The following is a 25469-nucleotide window of genomic DNA, read 5'->3' as shown; positions in this document are numbered from 1 at the left end:
ACATGGCAAGAGACGTTAGCCACTCTTACAGACTTCAAGGATACAGTAAAACTATAACGTTAACTGTAATTTTAACTGTTGCTTACCCTGTATCAATCAGAATAATTCATTCCAGTTACTTATGACACTCAAACCACACTAAAAATCACCCATAGTGTGAATTTATAAGATCTACTTTACTGTGGTAGCAGTAATGGTTTAGGCGGAAAAAAACAAAAGTCAATGGTATGTTTCAACACAAAAGCCATCTGAGCCTTTACTATAGAAGTAATAAGGCATTTATTATTTCAAGAGCCCTGCATTCACAATATCCCCTTTTTCAAAGAAAACACCCCTTCCTTCCCATTTTTTTATGAGGCTAACTTGTAGTATGTCACCACTGTGAGACTTCTGAATGTGTTCAGAACAAGACAATAATAGTAAGCCACAGATGAATGATGTGTAGTAAAAATCAATAAACCTTATAACTATTCACTAAGGGAACTGATTTTATGCCTATAAAAATAAAACAATTATAGCAATATTAATGGCAGATTCATCATAGTAATATAAAAGTCCAAGTGTGCTTGTCTGTTGGGAATCTTTAATTCATCCTTCTGTATTAAGTATTCACAAGGTAGAAGAAACGGAACCAACTCCAAGAACAATCTTTAACTTGCAGTAATTCACCCTGTCAAAAAAAATCCCAACAAACACAAAACAAAAACAACCAGTAAAACTTTGAAAAACAGTTTTGACAATCAATGTAACTGGGATATGCAGAAAAAGAAAAAAATTAAAGCCTCAAAAATCTGACCAGTAAATTTGATTTTTTTCACATCATGATTAGTGATTTCATGTTACTGTGTACTGTATTAACTGCATTGTAACAAAACAGGTGGTATAGCCACATAAAATATTTATCTTGTGGTAATGCAGGTTAGACACAGCAAAGGAATTTTTTTTTAATTGACAGATCCTCTGCTTTTAGGAATCTATTCATTTTTTGGGGGAAGGGCAATACAGATATAATAGGAAAAAATTTACCTATAATTTATAGCATACAGAGCTGCTCTAAAACAGGTATTAGAGACTTCAGTTCCACTAATACCATCAAAAGTGTTACCATGGGCCTTTTTTGAGCCTATCAGGGTCAACAGAAAGAGGTCCATCTGCCATCTGGCTTGGACCCTGCATTGCCTGCTGGGAGAGGACACTGGCACAGGCCCAGCAGGAGCACAGCTAGGAGCTGTGCTATTGCTGCACCCTCTGCTATCTACAGCTATGACACATCTTTCAAAGTGGCTCAAGAACACCCAGAAATTAAAAAAAAAAATTAAAAAATCAAAGTTTTTTCATTATTCTGATTGCCAAATTATTTAAGGCAAGTAAAAAAATGAAAGCATTTGATATAGGTTTTACATAAAATAAACTAGGTTACAGCATAAAACAAGTAAACAGGTAATGGCATTAAAGTCTCTCCTCTAAATCTGGGTAATTGTAAACATTAAAAAAAAGACTGCAGGACTATTCAAGTAATAGAACAATCACAGATGTCTTCTCATATGCAGGCTATTAGGTTATCTGCCATTCAAGATTATCAAAAAAGACATTTCATTATTCACAGATGCTCATTATCTCCATTTAAAATCTATACATTATATACAACACAGTTTTTGTGGTACTAGAATCCCCATGCCTTCCAAAGGTATATTTTTCACAATACACAATTACAATGAAACAGTGAGTACAGTAACATTTTACACTGATGCATCTTAATAGGAACCACCAAATAGACATCTACATTGTACCAAAGTGTCATCACAGTTAGCCTCTCTGAGAGCTTGTGGGAAATACCAGAAGGGTATGCAAGGTTCAGGCACACTGATACATAACATTATTTATTTACAATTGGAAAGGAAAAAAGAGAGAAGAAAAAGGAAAGGAAGAAGAAGAAGAAGAAGAAGAAGGAGAGAAAGGAAACAAACAGCCTTTTGCGGTTAACGCCTTCTAACCATGACAAGTACATATCTCCATTTAGTGTGTGGTTCGCAACTTAGCAGCAGACCCTGTGTGCGAGCCTTGGTACTGATACAAAAAAAGTAAAGAATATATATATATTTTTATATATATATGTATATATATATATACGCATATATATATATAAAAAAACAGAAGTCTAATTACAGCAACATTTGTTACTCTGTGATAAAATCTGCAATTTACAAAAATGAAATGACTGGTTTTTGCCTGCCATTAAGGCATTTCAAATTAACACCATGGAACTGATGTCTGTAATAAAGCGCTTCCTCATGTGATCCAGTCACATGACAATGTTCATCCCCAAATTCATCATTCTCTGAAAAGAGAAAAAAGAAGGTTTTAGTAAGCAGAATCCTTTCCTCACACTTTTTTTCTTGCACATTAAATGCACCATAAAATGAAATCTGTACAAGTATTCTCAAACCCAAGAAGAAAAGACAGCAAGCCCTGTCCTCTTCCCTCCCCTGCCAGAAACAACATCCTGAGAAGTAACCTGTGTCAGGATTTTTTTTCTGTGTTCTGGCTCCCTATCATCCATCAGGTCTTCCAGGGCTACAAACGTTTCTTACTCAAATAATTATAGCTAATGGTTGCCTGTTTTAGGATCAGCTTTCAGACAGACACCCGTAACATGGAACTTCATGGTTCTATTTGATACATTAAATTCTGAGTCATAACATGGCGGCAGTGAATGAAACCCTAATGTTAAAAGATGCTTTGGAATTTTCACTTGATATGGAACCATCATAATACAGTAGCTTTCCTCTTGACAACCTAGTAAATAACTGAGAGGCTTTTAGGCATATAAATGTATGACGTGGGTGTACAACTTAAATACAAAACCATCTCTAGTGGGCTCCCAGACAAAACTCCTTAAAAGCAAGAGCAGCAAGCCAGGCAGCCTTGCAGAATAGATAAAATCCCAAGTTCTTCTGGTCATGCATGGAACCAATTGAACATTAATTTTAAACTCATTTTATTAAAAATTTGGATCTTATATTTCACAATCTCTTGTTTTATCTCAATAGCAGTGCTTAAAACACACTCTGTGGAAAATCTCAGAAGACAGACTACTTGTTCTTTCTTAATGACCTATGTTACAATTAAAGAACACAACCAAGGACAAAATGTCATTCTAAGGAGAACAGAATTGCAATTAATCCAAACTACCAAGTTTTTCCTCAACTTTAAAAATTTGCGTCATACAAGGAAATGCACACCAGCAGGCTAAAAAAATCTGTGATTTACTTTCTCCTCTTTGTAAAAAATTATATATGTTACAATATATAATTTATTGGCTATTTACCTTCTTTGTGCAGGAAACATACCAGATGCAGATGCCTGTGCAGCCACCTGCTGAGTGGCAACAAGGGCAGCAGAGGTCAATCCTGCAAGAAAGAAGAAACAAAGGAATGTTGATGTACCTCTGGTTCTAATGGATTTTTGTGGTCAGAGTAATGGTAGGAAGGATCTCTAAGGCAAACAAGCAGAAAATGTAGGGGGATTATCACTACATAAATAACAAATATTGCAGGCAACATTGTTAACACAATCTGCCCAGTATGATCAATATACCTTTCTGTAATAAACGGAACTGTCTTTGATAGATATCCTACAAGAAATTACAGCATTTCTACTCACTGCATTCCTTTCCAAACACTGCACTGCATGATGCTAAGTGGGTTGTATGAGAGTTCATGAATAGGAAGCTCAGTAGAAATAATAGGTATCAGGAAAAAACAAGAATCAAAAGTCACAGTGAATTATAGAAACGACATGCCAGCTGCTCAGGATACAATACTTTCATAATAACTTACCATTTTTACAGTTTTGCTACTGAACAAGCATAAGGCATCCCAAAAAGCATATGGAATCACTGAATCACACTGAGAAATGTCAAGACTTTTACACAGGAAAAATAAATGCTGAGGCACCAAGTCAATGGAAAGAAGAAATGTCATTTAGCCACCAGTTGTGGTAGCACATATTTTGCTGCCTGGGAGGAAACCTCCTTTTAATTCGGCTAGAGTCCATGGTTAGAGAAAAAAACATTCAAAGACCAGTATAAAACCTAGGGAGAATAAATTGTATCTCACTGTGCTGCTTTTTTCCTGACTGCAACTTTGTGCACGGCATTTGCCAAAATACAAAGAGTCCTCTTTCAAACAGTCAAATTATAACAAGCACAAACCCTTGTGACTGGAATGCCTTGTACATAAAATATGTTCAGTATAAAAAGCTTTTGTCTTTGCTACACTTCCTCCATTGCTTACACAACCCTAATTATACAAAAAGGAGGTTGTTTGGTTTGGATATTTTACTGCCTTTCAGCCAGTTAATATCAGTTTGCAGGAGGAATCAAAACATTCATGTGGATGACAGCCTAACTGGTACATCTTTAATAATGCTCTGACACCCAGTTTTGGAAACAAAACTTGGTATTTCTCAGACATGAAGCTATTAATCTATTGCTAGTACATGCTGTGAATTTTCAAGCCTCCTCCCTAAACGTAACACAGTTCTTTTCTAACAGTGCGATCTCTATTCAAAATGCTTCATGTAGGCATAATTTCCAGTGTCAAGGCAACAATTCCATGAGGCAAGCTAATCCTACCCATTGACAATTTTCTGCTCACCTTGAAATGGGTCATACTGTCCAGGTATAAGGGGGTAGCCCATTCCAACGTGTGTATGGTGGTGAGTATGGAGATGCCGCTGGCTGAAAGGAGAATGGCGGTCTCGCTCCCTCTCTGCTTCCCGCTCACGCTCAGCTGGTGATTTTTCCACAGGCTGGTAACAGAAAGTGAAAGAAAACTGACATGAGAACTTTAAAAGGGATGAAATCACAATAAAACCGTGTGCTACTACCTGTCAAAAACTTTTTGAATACAAATGACTGAAGCTCACTTTTTCTGAAGCAGTATCTCTACCGGAGTATTTGCACTTGATTCTAATCTCAGGCTAATCTTTCTGGATAATGGAAGATTTCCCAAGGCAGAAGATTTTGAGGCAACACACTGCATCTTGAAGACACCATGGTGACTTCTGGTTTAGGGCTCCCTGAAGCTCAGCTGGCTTGCCAATGCCTGAACAACCTAGGTGAGCTGCTGAAAATGCTCAATGTTCTAAAGCTCTCTGGGGATCAAGTCTGACTGAATAACAGAAAAACTATTTTTAGAAAATAGAATGAGAGCCAATGACTTGCTCACAATTAAAACCAGCAACAACTTATCTGAAAGTGAAATAACAGTATTTGTTCCAACTTTGTAAATCTCATTTGTAAATCTTCAGAAACTGGGGATGGTAATCAGCTACTTGGAAGATGTGAATTCTTGGCAAATACAAGGAGGGGATATTATCAAATCCTATAGCCCAACTCCTCATTTCATTATGTTTCTGAACATGAGGTTCCTGTTTAACTGCAAAAAACTGTGCACCAGGAGGTATCTCTGAATCTGTATTTCTATATTAGTCTATTCAAGACAGGAAACCTCAGCACAGAACTGTGTTAGATGTGTTACTTCCAGTTTATGCCACAGAAGCATTCTGACTATAAACTGCTTTTATTATAAGCTGTACTATAAAGAAGAATCATGCACTCATAGCTTGATGCCAGCTTGTGTGCTTCCCACAGTTATGCTCCTCCTCTATCCCTTCCTGTATGGGACACTCTCCAGTAAGAACAGACAAAGCCTTACAACAGGTGACTTGCTGCGATACTGGTTGGCATGCTGCTGGAGCAAATCCAGTGCTTTGGACTCAGTGGTTGATTTTGCATTGATGCTCGGGCTGGTATTGACCTTTTCTGCCTCTTCTCTCCCTGACATCTTCCCATAAACTGGATAATGAAATCCTGGAGAGAGATAGGCCCCTGCGGGTAAACAATAAATACCACATCAAGTTACTGTTTTTACATTTTGATTATATCAAGGTAGGAGGAGACAATATCAGAACTGACAATTACGTCAAAAGTAGATCACATGACTACCAAACGGCACGACTGCTCTTCAATTTCATCACCTAATTTGCCCTGATGAATGGAGGTTATAAAGAGGGTTGAGCTGATAACCATTTCAGACATTTATGGGTCCTATTTAAGTAAAAGGAATAGTAACTATAATGGTTCTGACAGTAAGTGCTTAGAATATTTTTATAGGCAATAAACTATCTGTCAGTCTAACAGCAACAGCAGACTGTCAAGTGTTGAGAAACTTGAGAGTTCATAAAAGGAACATCTTGTATTAAACCAGTTTCATCTACAGAACATTCCCCAGTGGAAGCACAAGCAACACAACGTCATCCATGAAGCTTCTAATTTAGCCTAGCTACTAACAGAAATATTAAAATGCAGGCTTTACTGAACCTGAGGATGCAAATCTTAACTAGCACACAAGGCAGGTTTTGGAATACATACCAGGATAGCTGTGCATTAGGACAGGAGAGACTGCACGATAGGCTGGATGGTTGGGATCGTACATCTGCGGATACGGGTAAGCATGCAAGTACTGGATGTATGACTGATGCTGACTCATTGGTGAGGAAACTGCTACTCTAGCACCCCGAGAGTCCTTCCAATTTACAGGAGTCTTTTGATCATCGTTTTTTATCTTGCTCTCATCCACTGATTGAGAATCAGAACGCTTGACCTCTTTGGGCTCCTCTTTAATGCTTGCTAATGAGACAGGAAGGTTAGGCAGGGAACTTTCCTTGTTAGGTGTTTTTCTAGGGCTGTCTTCTTTTAACTTTTTCTCACGATCAAGTTCTTCTGATTTTTGCTGATCAAGGTATTTGGGCTGATAGACATAATGATGCCATGTTCGTGAATCTGGGTCCTAATAAAGAGGAGAAAAAAATTGTCCTGAACTTAGATGTAGAACTAAGTTTGTTATTGATATTCCCCACATTTCAGTTAATGTATTTTTAATACCATTTCCCCATTACATAGAGGAGAGGTTTGTTTGCCACAGAGTGCCTTGAGCTCAAAGTCAAACCAATATTCCCATGAAGGAGCAAGAGTCTATTATCAAAATTTAATTCAATTGCTTCATCTTATATCCTTCTTCATGCCTTTAACTAGTTTAATCATGAAATACATGTCCAATGTAATGAAGTTCTGAGACTATGTTATTCATAAAACATTTTAATTAAAGCCCACAGAGAGACTTTTCCCACTAGAGAGCAAAAAGTATCTGTGAAGCACAAAATTAGACCTGGCTAATGATATGCCAGAATACTTAGAATACCTGGAACAATGCACATGAAAAGCTGATCTAGCTGGCAAGATTTTAATGCTACCTCTGGTATTACAAACATCCAGGAATCAGTGGAAGTCAAACATTAAAGCAGACTTTTTCAGCTGGCAATCTTATTTTAAGTTTGTAAAATTACAGGTACGCAAGTATTTATTGGATCAGGATCACATGGTTTAAAGAACATTTACTGGGCACCGTAAATACTTCCAAAAATAATGTATTACACAGACCAGTTTATAAACATGTTACAGAACTGGAGAGGGGAGATCTTCACAACACTACACCAAATTGCTACGGAGAAGTAACAGGAAGACTTCTTCTTCTGGTACAGGATATGCAAGAGCTAATTGTCAACATTTTCTCCAAATGACATACATTTATGGCACATGCCACAGAAATATAAGCACGCAACTAAACGCTTGGACAGTGTGGTTCAAATACTCACTTGAATCAGTAGAAATCTTCTCCTACTTAGGACTGTACCATCCCACTTCCTTTAGAGCTCTCTACTCCCACTCCCCTGATCCCACTGTACATTGAAAGACAGCCTGTAAGGGTGAAGTCTGGGATGTACCATACGCCAGAACATGAAAGTATCAAGCATTGAGGCTCTAGTTCAGAGCACGGAGACAGTTGCATTGCCTCAAATGAAGGCAATGTGACATCTACGAGGGTCAGCATGAAGCCACTGGATAAAATTCTGGTCCCACTGAAGTCAATGGCAAAACTATCACTGACTTCAATGGAAAGAGGATTTCATCCATTGTGTAGGTCTGTAGGGGCTTGAGGTTGGTTGAGGAAAGAAGGGGAACTTAACTGCTTCAGAAAGGTCACCTTGGGTTAAGATAAAGAGCTGTGCTTTAAGCCAACTCTTCAAAGAACCAGCTCACCCATCTTTAGTAAATGCCAACTGTTATTTAACAAAAAAAAGAAACACTTCAAACCATGTTTCAAATCTACTTTAAGTCCTCTCACAATGAAAGCTGCTTATTTTGCTTGAAATTTCTCACTTCTGAACTAAGCAAACTGCTTACCATTTACATCTAAAAGAGAAATCTAATTCTACTTTATTCATGCATATAATTTAAAATAGTCTGTTCAGGTCATAAGCCTGTGCTCTGTCACCACCTTACTAGACTTTTTAATTTTTTTTTTTTTTGTAATTTTCAAACAGCTCAACTGGAAGGTTTATTGGTCTATTCACAGACTACAATACAATCCAGCATGAAAAAATGATGGTGGAGCTTGTTTGGCTGCAGAGGTAGAAGAATGTAGCAGAAAGTAAATACCACGACTTAAAAGATAAACCGAAACACTCTTGTTCCATTTCCTGTGATCTCACCTGTTTAAATCTTGTGGTTGGATCTACTCCTGTTTGCTTCATTGAGTCCATAACAGATTTCATCTCCACAGCCTCCTTTATAAGCTGGTGGTTTTCCATTTGTTTGGCTTTGAAAGTGTCAGACTGAAGCTGCTGCTGGTGATTGGAAAGGATCTGTGATTTGCTTGTCTCCTCACCTTTGTTAGGAACTGATGACCCTATTTTAGTGTTATTTTTGCTGGACTCTGGAGTTGAAGGGGCCTTTGAAATAGTGGCAGATGGAATATTCTTCTGCTTGTTGTCATCCTTCCCAATCTCTTTCAAGGGGGGGTCATTCTTCCTTTCACAGTCCCTCCCACTTTGTGCCATTTTCTGTTCTGCTAGTCTCTGGTCCTCATAGTATTTTTCATACTGCTGCCTGTAAGCAGGGTTGGAGGCCATTAAGGACTTTTGGTCCATATAGAGCCCATAGGCATACTGTCCATAATAAAGTGACTGAGCAAGTGCAGGGTGTCTTTGAGTTATTACTGACTGATGTTGCGGCTGCAAATTAGAGGAAGTGCTTTCGCTTTTCTTGGCATCTGACGATTCTGCCTTCTCTTTCTTTTCAGCCTCTTCCTCAGCCTCTTTTTTAATCTTCAGCCCCTGTGGGGTACTGCTGTTCCCGGCTGCTGGGGCACTGACCTGTCCAGAGTGCAAGTAACTTGGGGAATAGTAAGGATCGTAGCCATGGTAATAGGGAGAATGAGACTCTTTCGCTTGAGCTGATTGTGCTGTGGTCGAAGAATGTCCTTTTACAACACCATCTTTATTAGAAATAATATCCGATGGAGAGCTGGCCTTTGACCTCATGCCCTCTGACCTGCTGTCAGAGCCACCATCATCAGCTGCATCAGAAATATCTGAGTAAGCAGGGCTGTTGGTTTTAGCAGCCGTGCTGTCTGCGCCATTCTGTGTCAACACGTGCAGTGGAGCCATGGCAGATTGTCCATTCACCAAAGTGCTGCATTCCATCCTGGAGGCACTCCCTATGGAAGGGCTGGGCGCATTGTCTGTGAATGTGTAAACTTTATCAGCTTCAGCCTTAATACTTGCCATCCTGCTCTCTTGAGATTCTGACAGTCCATTAGCTAGCACTTCATTCTTGTTGAGATGGTCCTTTAAAAAATGTCCAGATAAGTCTTTTCCAGACCCTTTTGAGTCCTCCAGCTTCCCCAGCTTAGAATCCATCTTAGGGCTGCCCGTCTCTTTGCTTTCTTTGTCCTTCAGCTTTCGCTTCTCCTTTTTCTTTTTGTCTTTGAGTGATGTGAGAGCTGGGTTTACAGTGCTTGGCTCTCCCATAATTGTGGGCTTTGGTTGAATGGGTTTCAGTGGAGGGCTCTTTGGTGTAGCCTGAACAATAGTAGTTGTTAGAGAGGGCAGTCCTGGTATTGTCCCTGTAGTGGTGGTTGTAAAGGCTGTAGTAGGTATAGCTATTAACTGGGGAGGAGTTGGTGCTGGTGCTGGGGCAATGGGCCTGGCAGTTTTCAGCTTGGAAAGGTTTTTATCCACTTTGCAATTGTTTGATTTCTTGCCTTTATCACCTAAACTCTTCTTGTCAATTAATCCTTCAGCCTCCAATTTCGGCATTTCGGTTTGCAAATTGCCATCTGCTACTGAGCAATTATCCATTGTGGCTGCCATGTTAGAAATTACTGGAAGGCTGTTCAATTCACTGTTCAGACCCTTCTTTTTGCCAGAATTCTTGCCAGTTTTGGAACTGATAACTGAACCAGGGCCATTGCTGGTCAGTTCCCTCTTTCCCTTGGGGGTCCCTGGGGTAGCAATGGAGGAAGGAGATGTCGGTGCTTTTAGTGGATCAAAGCCTGGCAAGTTTGTGCTTTGCTCACTGCATTCAAGTGCCACATTACTTAGTGCTTCCTCACAGTCTGAAATTTTGTCTTCACTGTCAGGCTCAAACTCCAGTTTGTTTTCTGGGTCTAAGTGTGCATGAGCCTGATGGTAACGTAATCCATTAATGTGCTTGTACTTCTTGTTGCAGTTGGGGTGAGGACAGTCAATCAGCACTGGGGAAGAGCAGCCTTGGTCCAAAAAAGTAGTCTCAGGTTTCCCCTGTGGGGTGGTGGGAGTGCTTCTAGAGTTAGTACGAATGCGTTTTCCAGACTTATTGTCCTCTGAACTGGAATTCAAATCCAGCTCCATAGGAGGCTTAGTTTTCCTCTTGTTTGTGGACGAGGGGCTGGCTTTGACTTCATCCATGGCACAGTTTGGGGGTGTTCTGCGCCCACTTGAGTTAAGGCTGCCCCTCCTCCCCTTCCCATTGGCACCACCTCGATTTTTATTCTGAAGTCCTCGGGATTCGGCGAAACTCGCATCGTTCCCAGGTACAGCCGCAGCTGCAGCGGACCTTGCCCGCTTTCCCCTGCCCCGTCCTCCGCGCATTTCCAGGTCACTTGTTGGCGATTCACAAAACCTGTACAAACAATAGATTCCATCAGCAGGAGCCATGAACTGAAAAAATAACAACCACTACCATGTCCCGTAAGAGAACCTTCACAAATGTTAAAGGAAAGATGTCCTTCTGACAAGTGAGAATGTTACAGTGTCAAAGGCAAAGTCATTAAAAAACGACAAAAATGGTAAGGACATATCCACCTGGTGAGAACAATGGAGCAAAACATTTTCCTAACTTAAAGAAATGCATTTTGAAATTAACTGCTCTCTGACTGAATCCCATGTATTTCCTCTTCCCTCTCAAAAATACAAAAGTAAAATAAAGAAGAGCTTCCACCCCACGTTTCACTCTGGAAGACAGAACTAGTCAATTCACTTATGCATGTTTTCAATTATAACCAGTTGTGCTTTATTAATCTCTGTATGGTCTCTTGCCTGAGACTGGGGGTTAAAACACAGCAAAGAAAAAATAGTCTCAGAATGTTTGCCTACCTCGGAGGGGCCCAGTCATGCTTTGTGCAGTCCAACAGTGTTCCCACGTAAGTCTTGTTCCTCCATGTAACATTTACCACCAGGACACCTGTCAGTGAGCAAAAAATAAAGTATTATCACACATAAGAACAATAACTGAGATAGGCTTTTTGTTTTGCACTTTTTTTTTTTCCTGTCCTTTCCTCACAAAGTAAGACATTAATTCTCATTTGCTTTCAAACACTCTGGTCTATATTCTTCCTCTTTTCTGGTTTCAGTGACCTCAAGTTAAAACCCACAGGAAAGACTGCAAATGACAAAGAACAAGAATTAGTGCACCCATGTGTCTGTGTGCAAGACAGCTTGCCTGTGTGACGGTGTGTGTGTAATCAAGATACAGCTGACAGAAGGAAATGGGTTTTGCCATGTCCTGCTGTAAAACAGCAACACTCACCTCTTAATTTTGCTATTATTGCACATAATTGCTTTCACTTGGCAGCCAGCCAGCATAAACTAAGCACCAGTTACAGTGTTTAAATCAGAAGGTGACTGAGAAGAATAATCTGCTTTGCTTTGAACAATATGATAATGATGCTTCTATTTACTTGAAATTACTCATATCCAAACACACAAACATATACACCTATGCACTGCAAGTTTTGTTCAGCAGATATAGATCAAAAAATGTATTATTTGCCTTGCTTTTGCTTCTGTGGAAAGTGAGAGCTAGATATGAAACTTCAACCATACCACAGTTAAGGTAGGAGTAATTGCAATATATATTTATATAGGAAAAGGGATCCTTCAAAAAACCTACTGTAATTTAATTGATTTTCCACTTATGACTTTTATTAAATGCAAATTTGCCTGCCTAAAGCAGAATTCTAATTTTGTTTTATTTGAATTATCCCTGTAAAATTTTTGAATGATAAGGTTATTGTAAGTAACAAGAAAATAAATGTAGGGGATGTCATTCAAATGTTTTCAGGTTGCCCTCAAACGCTTCTTCACATAATTTATCATCATGTTTATGGACTAGCCAGCATAATGACCCCTTTAATTCATTAACTGCCACAGATAAACAGAAGGTAGTATTATTGAGCCAGACATCTCTTCTCATTAGAACACACAGTGAAATAAGAAATACATTTTATCTAACAAAGAAAGGCACAGTACAAAATGTTCCCAATTTATGAGAGGCGTGAAGACACCAACTCGCAGCTGACAGCCTTGTTTTTCCTCTGCACTTCCCTTATTCTATCTGCAGCGTCTCTGTAATAGAAATGATTATGGCATTGTGCCAGAATGTTTCCAGCCCATCTTTTTGCTTTGTCTTACCAGTGCAATTTCTAATTTTGCAATAAAACCATCCCTCTCTGCTGCACTGAGGCGAAGTTAACACACAAGCAGCAGCATATTTCCTCAGGGGTCTTTTAGCAGCAGGGAAGTATTTTAAATGTTGTTAGCAGAGGTACCAAGGAAGAAGGGATTTCCTTGAAAATTCTCTGAAACAGATTTGAAATTTATCCCCCATATGGTTTTTCACTGCAATTAGGCAACTAGAATTTTGCACACTGGAATGAACTGGTCTGAAGCATGAAAGACAAACTGCACTTCCAGCCAGTGTCTGTCAGGTCCTAGAGGGACCATGGTGAAGATGTTTAGGAGAGACTTGATGTGGCACTTAGTCCCATGGTCTACTTGACAGGGCAGTGTTGGGTCATAGGTTGGACTCGATGATCTCAGACATCCTTCCAAGCCTAACTGATTCTGTGATTCTGTTATCAGGGTTAAAAGGCCATGCTGTATTTTTATGACCTATGCAAACTAAGCAGCCTGCAAAGACACCAAGGCTGCTTTATGTTGCCTCTTGCATAGGCATGGAGGCAGCCAGGAAGTGCTGGGGTCCAGAGAGGAGGAGGAGGAGGAAGCGGAGAACAACCCAGTACATCCAAGAGGAAATATCTGTTGGTAGAAATGGGGTTTCTTACAATGAGCAGCTCTATGTTCCCACTTCCATTCACAACCTAGAGAAAAGAGATTGAATAGGTGTTTCTCTGGCAGCCTTGATGCCTTTCTTCCACTATAACAGCTTGTCATCTGTGACTCTGTAAGGGTCCAAGTGAGAATCTTGAGTATTTTCCCCTGGTAAACTGTATTATGGCAGGCAGCCCATCTATCTGCAAGCAGCACAGTTGATCCCTCAACCCCACCTACCAGCATTTGTCCAGTCTCCTAAAAGTACCAAGCAAAGAGAGCTCTCTGACATCCCATAGAATATTACTGAAGAACTAACTTTGTCATTTATTCTTCCCAAGCTAGTTCATTTTTATCCTTTTTTTAAAAAGTAATTGTTACTTTGTCGGGATTTTTTGAGTTTGGATTTTTTTTTTTAGGGGGTGGTTGGTTTGTTTTGTTTTGGGTTTTTTTGGGGGGATGTCTTAATAAAGGTTTATTCTCACCTATCTTCCTCGATATTTGTAATCTTGCCTATCTCTATGTGCACTTTATTAATTTATTTATGTACCAGACCTAGGGATAGTTTGTTGCCTATTGACAGAACAGAAGGCAAGGTAGAAGGCATAGAATAGTGAAAATAATAAAAGCCCCTGAAATCAATACATATTTCAATAATTCTACGAAGACATTTAAATGACCTTCCCATGTAAGAAAGTCAGTATTTCAAAAGCAAACACAAGTAAGCTCCTCCCTTAAATCTGCTACATATAGCATCTCATTAAATTTGTTAGGCTTAGCAAAGGTCCCGTGCAAGTAGGAGAGAATATTAATTTCCATGTTGTGTTAGCTGTGGAAAGGAATACATTTCCTTTCCTTAATGACAGCACATTGCTCAGCCACACAAAAGACTCCACAGAACTGGCAGGGAAGGTAACTCGTTTACTCTTCTAAGATTATCACAGAAATGGGTGAGGAGAATATAAGTAACATGGGAGGTAGGGATCTAAGGAAATGTGCAACTGGGAGAGGCTTATTAGGCCAAAGCACCAGAACATGAAAATGGAGATGACTGAGCTGGTAATCCACACAATGTACTCAATGCAGTGCTGAAGAGAAGGGATTATTCTTCTAAATCAGGGTGTGCTGTTTGTCATGGCACAGCGTTCAAGCTCAAAGCAAGAACCTCTGCTGAGCCTGCTCTGTCCCAGGGGCTAGAGCGGTGCCTGGCTCACTCCCAGTATCACCTCTGAGTACACTGGCCATGCACTCAGGGATGCAGTAGCCCTTCTCTGGGTCATTCCAGCTCCTCTCTGTGCACCTGTGTGCTCATGTAACCCCTTCATCTTGTGAATGAACACACCACACACAGGACCAAACCTCTTGGGGGCTGTGCCAAATCATAAGAAGTTCCTGTAATGAGACTTCCTATTACATCAGACTACATATAATGTAGCAATAACCTATTTAACATTGACTGAACAAGAGAGAAAATGCAAAGACAGTCTGAGGAACCCACAGGTTTCATACTATCTGAAACAAGAGATGCATTTTCACCTTATAAAAAGCCCAAGAGGCTAAACTTTTTAAAATACCCCTTACTGAAGAATAGGAAAAAAAAAAACAGGTGCTTGTAATGAAATGTACCTGAGGACATTTGGACTCTCTAAGATTCTAATTCAGGAGGAAACTTAGGCAAATATCTAGTTCTGTTCCTGTGAGGTTGGATCAAAAACCAGTGAATATATACTACACACAAATGCTTCTTTGAGAAACTAGGGGTGTCATCTTAAAGAGTTTGACCAATTACTAGAGCATAGTTCACAAGAATTAAATGTAGCAAAGAAAAACTTATCTCCCCAAAATACGGATATAAATTTCTTGGTTTAATTTGGTTGATCATTCCATTTGCAAACTATGTAACTATTCACAGTTACAGTATATCTGAAATTAACAATACTTTCTGCAGCCTTCCGTGTCATATGTCCTACATTAAAGCAAAAAAAGAATATGAGAATTAAATGTTCTAAAGTTACCACCCATGCTACTCTTTATCATTAAAGAGTAAACACAGTAAGTACAGAATGTTTTATGTGTGGGAATTACAAAATGGTGTTATAATGTAAGAAAATGGGGTAATGTTACCCAGAAGTTTTAGAGTTCACCTACTGTAGTTTTTCTGCCAAAATCCATTATTAGGCAAGGCAGGATCATATGCAAAAGCATTAATGTATGACAACGGCACACCCAGGATGTCATCTGGTGCCCACCACCGTCAATAGAAGCTCCTCCTTTAAGATCAAATGTTGTCAGCCTTTTAGGAACAAGACAAGATTCTGTATTTTGCTGTTTTCCTTCACAGTATGTGTACCATTATGAGCTCTTTTTCTTTACTCATCATAATCATAACCACAACATTAATGGCAAAAATTTTCAGGCAGGAAAAACTAATGCATGCCTATAGGAATACAAAGCCATTTTATATAAGCACTTCTGATAGATAACGTACAAAACAACTGTGACAATTTCTACTTGAATTTTCTTATGGAATGAAAAGTCACATGTCACTAAAGTAGTATGTAAGAATGTAATTTCAGAAATCTACAGCAAAAACCTCACTTTTTATGAGTTCTACGGATATGATGTGTCTTTTCTTCCCTTATCCCTTCTGCCTGCTTTTCAGTGACTGCCTAACAAAGGCCAGAACCAAAACTTGCTATTTACTATTAACTATATCTTGTAGAATGAAATATGTCATCACAAGTTGGAAATGAAGTAAATAACCCTGTTGCTAAGAAATGCAGATGTGCTATTTTGACATAAAAACATCAGAATCAAAGGCATTTTCAGTACCAAGTAAGGGTATTGTTCATATGGATTACTCTGGCACTGCACGTTTAGCAGACACATCTACACTCTTGCAGACATTCCTTCATTTAAAGACAAAAAAACCCCTGAAGTACCTAGTCTAAAAAAAAATACTAATTTCTTTGTCTTCTTGACTCAGTTTTCTGCAATGATCATAAGCCAAGAATGTTTATGTTTGTATCCAAAACTTTGAAAATGAGCTCATGTGATGACGAATCAAATTATCACATCACTACCTTAAATGCAGGCCCCAGCTTTTAAAAATACTGGCTTTAGAAAACATGTTCAAATTCCAATACAAGTAGGCACTACTCAATTAATCAGATTGGAAAGCCTGACTTAATTTTTACAGCATAGGCTACTTTTGTGTTCAGATCCCAGCAAATGCTACAAAATCCTGGTGTAGTGCAAACTGATTATTTCACCAGGAAACTCAGCAAACCAGTTATCTGAGAGGGTAAGCCTTCATTTTTGCAAAAGGAGCTGCTCCCTCTGCTCTTAGTACACAATCTGGCCGAAAGCATCTGTAAAATTCTGGAGAAACCAGATCTGCACAAAGTCTTTCTGAACACTTCTTTGTTGAAGAATATTTATATGATCTTTCAAAACTAGGAATGATTTGTCTACTTTTCAGTCATCAGAAGTCATGTATATTTAAAAAGTCACATATATTTTAAGAGTCACATAAGTCACTTACCCTTAAACATAAGTGGAAGCCTCTGTTGTCAAAATTCCAAAATTAAGTTCTGCCTACTACCTTTACTATCCTGAGTATCATTTTAAAACAATTTTTCCTGATGCCAGAGGAAGATCTCTAAAGTAGACTACACTTTCCACAATTATTTTAGTAAGATTACTTCTTTAAAAGGTTAATATGATAAATTCTTGTAGCAAAAATCTCTGTGGCATAGTAGTTCTTCAAGGTTGAGATGCAATCCTGGTATAGCGAAGCATCACATCATTACTTGATTACTGTTACAAGTATTACTTCTAACACTACAACATAATCAATTCCTTGTATCTTCATGATTAGTGAATCCACAAATATGTTTGCAAGTCAAATTTGATTTGCCTCTTGTCCCTGCCATGTCAAGTACAAATAATACATACATGCCTGGGATAGCCAAACCATGGCATATCTGTCATCAGTGAGTACACCACCCCCACCGATTAAACTTGTTTTATTCTAAATCTGGCATTGCAATTTTTTTGGTCCCACCCAGAACTATTTGACATCACTCCATAACAATAGCTAAAATATATGAAATGCAAAAAGCTGCAAGATGAAAATCTATATTCTTAGTATTATCTCAAGATTTTTTGTTGCCACTGGCTTAGTAAAAGCAGTACAACTCATTTGCCTCACAACCATCATATCCGTCACATCATCATCAATCCCACATCCAAATATACACCTGCAATTCAACCGGGCATAAAAAACACAGAGCAATTTTTATATTAGACTTTCAATGCAAATGGCTTATTCCTCCCTGATTGCTTCCATCCAGAAAGTAATCTAAAATGATCAGTAAACGATCTCTGTATGAAGCCATGTCTTATAGACTGAATGCTGATCTGGGAGTTGTACAGTTTATATACTACTTTAATCACACTCTCTGTCTAGCATGGCACAAGAACTTAACTATATCTACAACAGGTGCACATGTAACTGGCATCAACATCAGCCAGCTTGAGGATGTAATGATTGTCAGGTGGCCTGGAAATGCAAGACTGATGGGTTTGCTTCTTTTTGTTTTGGTTTGCTGGTGGGATTTTTGGGCCTTTTTTTTTTTTTTTTTTTTTTTTTTTCCCAAGAGCCCTATTGCAGCACAGAATGTTTGAAAAGTCACTTAAACCACATCCTGTAATCAGACCATCTGGAGCACAGATCTGCAATTAGTCATCCTGGGCACTGGACTTTATCTGAACAAATACTGTACAGCAATGAAGACGAGAAGATTGGATAGCATCAAGGAAAGGAAGCATAATGAAATGCTGCTGGTGTAGTCATAAACCACTGAGGCGTTTAGCAGTGGCGTTAATTCTGCATTCTGTACTTTATGACAGCATAGCAAGTTTAAAGGTTAGAGGGCTGAGAGGCTAAACTCTGCTATTTTAGTTAATGTTGCCTTGCTGGTGGCTAAAGCTGGACTACAAACTACAGTATCTTCTGCAACAGCCTAACAGAGTAAGATCACATCTGTGTGATTTCCAGTAAGTTCTGAGTAATGACAACCTACATTTCATGGACACTTTATTTGAATGTCATCCCCTTTCTTTTCATTATGAAGTCATTGGTAAAATAAAGGTAATATTGAAAGTAGGAACTACCACCTTTGTTTAAAAATAGCTGTTTTATAGAACCTGTTTCCTGGACTGGCATTACATACTCCCATTTGCATTCAAAAAAGAAGCAGCAATTATACAGTAAGGAGTAGCTCTTGGAAACATGGAGCTGGGCCATCAAGCAGACAACTTTTTAATCCCACCTAATAATTACTGTAATAGATTTTCCTAATCTAGAAGTTTATCCCAGTGCATATAAAAGAATATAACACTCCAATAACTGAAGAAATCCTGTTTCCCCATGAGCCCATGTGCTTAATACACAAAAGAACACAAGATACTTCCATCACTGTCATGTCTCCCACATCCTTTGTTCTGAAGCCTCATGGGCTGTATTGATTTGGGAAAATCATTGAACTTCTTGGAAAACTAGACTCTAGCTTATTCACCACCATCTATTTCTTTCTCATGAAGACAGCTGGTCAATATTCAGTTGAACGGGCAGCTAAAAGAAGCTCTGGTTTCATTTCTTTTTCCTGCCTCCCTAGCAACATTACCCTTTTCTGGCTTTAGTATAAAAAAAAACCATCATGTTAGGAAGACATGTAGCTGAGGTTAGCTGAAATGACAGTTTCTCTGGACAAAGCCATAACTGAAATGCTGGGGGCAGGTTAGTTCTGGAAGATAGGACAGCATCTAATCTAAGAGCTCATGTCCCTTACTAGTGATAATGATAACTGTTACATTTTTTTTCAGTGCATATATTTCTTCTAAAGCTGGTCTGTCTAACAAATAACCAGTGACCAAGATCTAAATACAAATCGAAAGCCAAAAAAAATATGAATGGTCCTAATCAAATATAAGGCTAAATTTCACACTCATTAAAAGACCAATAAAAGTCTCAAGGAAAACTGGGTAGTACCCCAGAAATTACATCAGGTTGGATCCCAAATGGCTTGTTGATTTATCGATGACTAAATAGTTCTACTAAAATATGAGCTACTTAGAGTGGTGATTTTGAAAACTATGAAGCCACAGCAATCGACATAATTTTCTCCTGCCAGATTTTTATCAAAGTGATTAGAATTTGGCAGGATTAGGAAAACTTTTGGATAAAATGCTGTTAAACCTCTTGAATGTCAGACCACATGACTGCAGTGTTTACAAGAAAATGTGCACTTAATGTTATTATAAACTAACCATAGGCTTCTGACCTCTGGAGTACAACTAAAGAGCTAGTTTTTGTGCAGCCCTTACCTTTTCTTTGGCCAGAGTAACTGAACAACTTCACTGTTTCACTGCAGCTTGAGAATAAAACTGCAGTCTTTATTTCAGCTGATACTAAAAATGCAATTTGAAAATAATTTAACATCTGTGTGTTCTGAAGAAAACTGTATCTGTTTCAGAAATAAAGTATTCCATTTCTAGCAGATTTTTTTTTCTTTTTTACTTCAGTAATCATAACTGTGATTCACATAGCCTGACATTGAAAAGTGTCACAGTCTCAATTTTAGAAGAAGGAAATGCTGTTCTGTAATCCCCTGAGCTTCCCACTCACTTCTCAAGGAGTGTTATTTCAGCTCCTATGTTGCTGGCCTGTTGAACACATGGACACTCTTCTGACTTCTTGTGGAGCAAAAGAAAAAGAAGCCCCACAATCCACTGCCTTTGCTCATACTCCAGGACCATATGTCACTTGAGATAAGCAACAGAATACAGGGCTTTTCAACTAATCTGTCACACTTGCTTCCTGCACTTTATATTAATTACAGGAACTCTTCAGCTACTTACTTCTCTCCCAAACTCTTTCTCCCTTAAGAGCAAGTAAATAGCAAAGCAAAACAAGTCTGGAGCATGGTGGAAAGAGCTATTGTTTCAGTACAAGAAGTAGGGCCAAAAAAAGGGAAAACCAAAACAATTTTTTCTCACCCAGACAAGCATTCAGGAGTTCCTTTTAAGAATTATCTGCCTCATTTCCATTCTTCTTCTCAGACACCAGACCACAGAAATACTGTTTTCATCAGCAGACTGTTGAGAAACAGCTGCAGAAATGGGGAAGCTGGTATAAATTTATGTGTGTATGCATGTGTGTGTATATCTATTAAAAAAAAAAATTCTGACAAAACCCCCAAAACCTCCTAAGGAGCTCAGACCTTTTTTTTTCTTCCTAAGGCAAGTATTAGGGCATCTCAGTAGATGTTTGTCTCCCAGCTCTGAACTCTGCTACTGTAGGAACTTGATGAGTAAATCCCAAGCAAGCAACAGATGCCAAAATGCACCTATAAACCTTCAGGTGTCTTTGGTGATTTGTTTCCCAGCACTGTAAATCATGATAAAGAGCTGCCAGGTCCAAACACTGGTAAAATTATTTATCAAACAGTAGAGTAGCTAATGAAACATAAAGAAATGGAAGACAGAAGAGAGACAATTTATGGAAAAGAATCAGCATGAATAAAGAAACAATTCCAATCCCAAACCATGAAAATTCTTCCAAATATGTAGACTGCAGATATCAGAATTGCAGTCGAGCCAGACAGACAATTCTGCTCAACCTCAAAGAGCTGCTGCTGATCCATGTACCTCAGTGGGACTGAGAAGCAGAGCCCCTTATAAATTATTATGCTTTATTTAAAGTCAAAGCATTTATTTGCTTTTGTGCCAGCTTTGGATCCTTTTCATCTCTAGCTTCCAGGCCCAAGAGAGACCACACTCCTGTAGCTCTGCTGGCAGCCAGCTGTGGGCCTCAGTAAATCATAAAGCCTCCTAACAAGCCATTCTTTACAAAGGCCAACTGCAGTTAGTAGACATGATAACTTCTCTATTATTCCACTCACTAGAATTTAAAACAGCAATTTAAAGCAGTAGCTGAAAACATTTAAATCTACTGAACTGCATTTTACATCTTTCTCTCTTTCTCTCTCTCTTTGTATTAAGCTTCACTGATTTCATTAAGACTTCATGTCTTCAGCCTGGGAAAAGGGTAAGTAAACACCTACAACAGACACATCCAAGACAAAGGGGAGGGAAATAAAAACATCTGGGATTTCGTCTGCAGAACTCCCTCAGGTTTTCTTGCAACAGCTAATGGGAGACAAATAACTCTTCTTTCATTTAGTTTGTGGGACTCACAGGGACACATCCCTTGTATTGGGAGATATAAACTCTGTTAAGATCTTAATACAGTAATATGCCACAAAGAAACCTCATGGCAAAATACAAAAAGATGAAAGTGCTGCATAGGCAAGCAGTAGGTCTACACAGGAGTTCCATGAAAACTGCAAGTGTGAATGATGAATTCTTTTTCTTCTAACTCTTTCCCACTGATGCACCAAAATGGAATCAGTTTGGCATGGCGAGGCCCAGCACTCCCATTTTTCCTCTGTATAAAAAAGAGCAAATAAAGAACCTTAAAAATCTGGGGCTCTTCTTCCTACATAAGAAGAAGGTTTAGGATTTGCTATGGCTTAGGATTTGGTGTCAGCTAATTTTAGGGTCTTTTGTTACTATAGCTAACAGATTATAAACCAAACTATGCTTGAAACTTCACCTTCTAGGTTTGAAAACACGAAACTACGTAATTTTTTGCACTTCTTATACCACAAACTAGTTATTTTTTTTGAAAAATAGTAGGCAGTGCTATCCTTGCCATTACAAAATCCTTGCAACTTTGTGGTGGAAAAGATGCCCCCAGCAGTCAGAAGTGTTTCAGTTCCACACTTAAGATACCAGTTCAGTTTTGTAAACAAGCCTAATGAACTGTGACTAATAGTGTTCTCCTTGAGCAGAAGTAAGGTAAAAGGGCTTTTGTTAGCATCTACTGAAGTGAAGTAGTAATTTTGCTGGGACAGAACAAAAGTGAACTACTTGTCAGCTAACCAATTTCAGTGGTGTCAAAATTCTGCAGAGAAGTTCACCATGATTTTCTTTCCTATGTTTTAAATTATCTTCCAAATGGGCATACTAGTAAAGCATCTAGTTAACCAGCTGGCTTTCTCCAGATGCTTGACAATACTGATGCAATGCAAAGGCAAGCTACCAGCAAAATGAGTACCCACTAGGGATGAGTATACTTTCTGTGAGACTTTCATTCTCTTGTCAGCAACTGGTTCAACAATTTTCCTGTAAGTATCCTTTGTGCGTGCTGTCCCTGTTTCTCCAGTTATTAATAGCAGCCTGGATAGTTTACTCAGGCCTGCTGTGATGTATGTCTCTACTACAGCTTCTCTTGGTTTTTTCATGCACTGGAGCTGATCAACCTTTGACCCTCATAGGTTTAGAAACAAAACCATTTAGACACAGAAAACAGCCCAGTGTTGCACAAAATGTACGCAAAGACTTAGGACGCTAGGAAAACTAATATAATCAGCTAAAAATATCTGTTTCTTTTGGCATAGTAACATCCCATAAAGGATTATCATAGGAATGCTCTCCCTCATTGAACATACAACCAGCACAATGACAGAAACACATATTTCTACATTGGGAGATTTTTTTCCCATGTCACTAAGGGGAGGGGGGAAAGATTGGACTTTCAGACATAACTAAATTATTTCTTTGGTCAGACAAACAGTTTCAAGATAAAGCTTGCTTTACTTCAGAATCTATACACAAATTTCTGTATAAATTATTGACTGTACTTTGGCCTCATCTGAAATGCTGGACCCTGAGGCTGATAAGCTCTGACCCCAGGTGACATATCCAGCCCTCTCACAAGAGGCAGGAACATTATTGCTTTGCACTGAGGACTGCAGCCCAAGAGCCAATCAATCAAGCTCCCTGACAGCTTTCACAGCCTCCTCACGTTAGGCCTAAGTCAAACTCCAGGGCTCCTATTGTTCACATTATTCTTTTCTTCCTCTGCTCTGATGAAGTTAGAGCAAGTCCAAGGCTTCAATGAGAAAGAAAGGCTATTATGAGCAGCTCAGATTTTATTGACTCTGAGATGTACAACAATGGCCCCAAAGCCTTTTTCTTGAAAGCAATATATTACTAATTGCTAATAATCATAGGCAACAAAGATCAGTTCTTAGACTTATGTGAAAGAAAGGTGTAACACTGAAAGACACAGAATTGTCATCTTTACTTAATAAGAAAGATTTTGGAAGGTAATTTTATGCACACCAAGAAGAATAACCTTTCAGCCACACAGAACTGTCATACATATGTTGTCATGTACCATAATATAGCTTATGTATTAGAAAACGAGTGACCATAACATATTTGATTAAAAATACCCCTAGTGGAGTGATGCCATGCTAACTGTGGACAAATGGATATTTTCTTCTTTAGTCCCCCCATAGTATTTCAAGATCAATATCACATTGTGCTCAAAATGGAAAAACACTTTCAGAACTAATCATGATGTCATTTTTCCTAGTGTTGTTCCGAGGTCTGAAGACCATTTAAGCAGGACTCCTACATGTGTGATGTGGAAGTACACTGACTTGTCTTTGAAAACATTTCCCTTCATTTTAAACAACTCTGTATGATTTCAGCTGCGTGCATAAATCTTAATACCACCAACAGGTGCTGTCGCCACATACACAAAAACCTTTTTCCTGTAATAATTTCAACAATAGCGTAACATGATTAGATTTTGCAGTTGGCAAAGTCTTCCTTCTCTTTTTGGGCTGTTTGTGGGGGGTTTTTTGTTGTGTTGTTTATTGGTTGGCTTTTTGGTTGTTGTTTTTTTTTTTGGGGGGGGGTGGTGTGGTGGTAGGATTTTTTAATTAACTTAGCTGTAGCCTTAGAATATTCTGCCATTGTAACTTCAGCTTTTAGGAAAGGATCATCTTGTATTAAATTACAGACAAGAAACTGGAAGCCATAAGTGAAGAATTATTTACTTTCTTAAATCTGAACACCAGTACTAAGGCAGTGAGATGTATTTTCAATTAAACTGTTTCATCCACATATTTTTAGTGCTCTGACTTCACAAGTGCACTGAACTGGTATAAGAGCCAGAGAGCTTTCTGGGAAGGTGCTGGCTGAAAGAACAACAGTTTCCTTCTGCTAAATCCTCTGACACAGCAGCTTGCCTTTTCAGCTGTCATTCAGTCCAATGTGGCTTTTCATACAAAACCAGAGGAGATCAAGTGCAGACTAAAAGCTTGTTTCAAATGAAGGATTCCACTCCTTCCCTGGCTTTCAGCTGAAAGCATATTTATGCCCTGAAGAATGAGAAGAACTCATAATTCACAGTCCATCAAATAGCTTGTTTTTTCAGATTGTGGTGAAAATGAAGTTTCACAGTTATTTTGGTGGACATCTGAATAAACAGAGCAGTAAGCACTGGTGGTGCTGGAATACCACAATAAAAAGTAAAAATATAGCGGGCCTTTCAATTTATTTATGTAGACACTGTGGATCAAACAGTCATAGTATTAGTAACTCAAATTTTTATCTTTACAAATGTTCTTTTATTTCCTATCTTTTAAATAGTACTGACGTTAAATTTCTTGTCCCTACAGGAACGTAAAACATAAATGAAAAAAACCAACCAAGCAGTGTGAAAAGGTAAGCACTGAACTTGGGACTGTACAGGACTTGTAGTGTGCAAGGATTCCTATATACAATGCTATCAATTAGCTCTCACTCCCAGGCACTGTGTTAGGCTCGAGCATTTTTTTAAAGGGAAATAAATGTAATGCTATTCTTGTCAACTTACAAAGCCGACAAGTAATGCTGCTATATTTAAGCTAAATGCTGTTTTTCATGGGTACTCTGAATCATATCTAATTTGGAAAAATGACAGTGATTTTGCTGAGCTTTCCAAAATCAACACCCATTTTAGCTGAACAAAACAAAAGGCTGCTGAAGCACATTTATCTCCCTGATGA

At 38.7% G+C, this 25469-nt stretch overlaps 1 protein-coding gene across 3 annotated transcripts in view; it reads right to left on the bottom strand.

The window, feature by feature from the left end:
* Nucleotides 1–255: 255 nt before the first annotated feature.
* ZNF608 (zinc finger protein 608) overlaps nt 256–25469 on the bottom strand; it is an 85106-nt gene continuing 59892 nt past the window's right edge. For 2 of the 3 annotated variants that reach the window (XM_054517934.1, XM_054517935.1), the window contains exons 4-10: nt 11542–11629; nt 8617–11068; nt 6437–6854; nt 5721–5893; nt 4659–4812; nt 3329–3410; nt 256–2338 (exon numbers count right to left, since the gene is read on the bottom strand). In XM_054517934.1, the coding sequence (XP_054373909.1) occupies nt 2332–2338; nt 3329–3410; nt 4659–4812; nt 5721–5893; nt 6437–6854; nt 8617–11068; nt 11542–11629 (3374 nt within the window). In that variant the 3' untranslated portion in view covers nt 256–2331. Of the gene's footprint in view, nt 2339–3324; nt 3411–4658; nt 4813–5720; nt 5894–6436; nt 6855–8616; nt 11069–11541; nt 11630–25469 lie in introns of those variants that run through there. The other variant, XM_036403425.1, reaches the window with a different exon arrangement.

Source organism: Molothrus ater, chromosome Z, assembly GCF_012460135.2.
Source record: "Molothrus ater isolate BHLD 08-10-18 breed brown headed cowbird chromosome Z, BPBGC_Mater_1.1, whole genome shotgun sequence".
Lineage (NCBI taxonomy): Eukaryota > Metazoa > Chordata > Aves > Passeriformes > Icteridae > Molothrus > Molothrus ater.
This window is presented reverse-complemented; position numbering and strand designations above follow the sequence as displayed.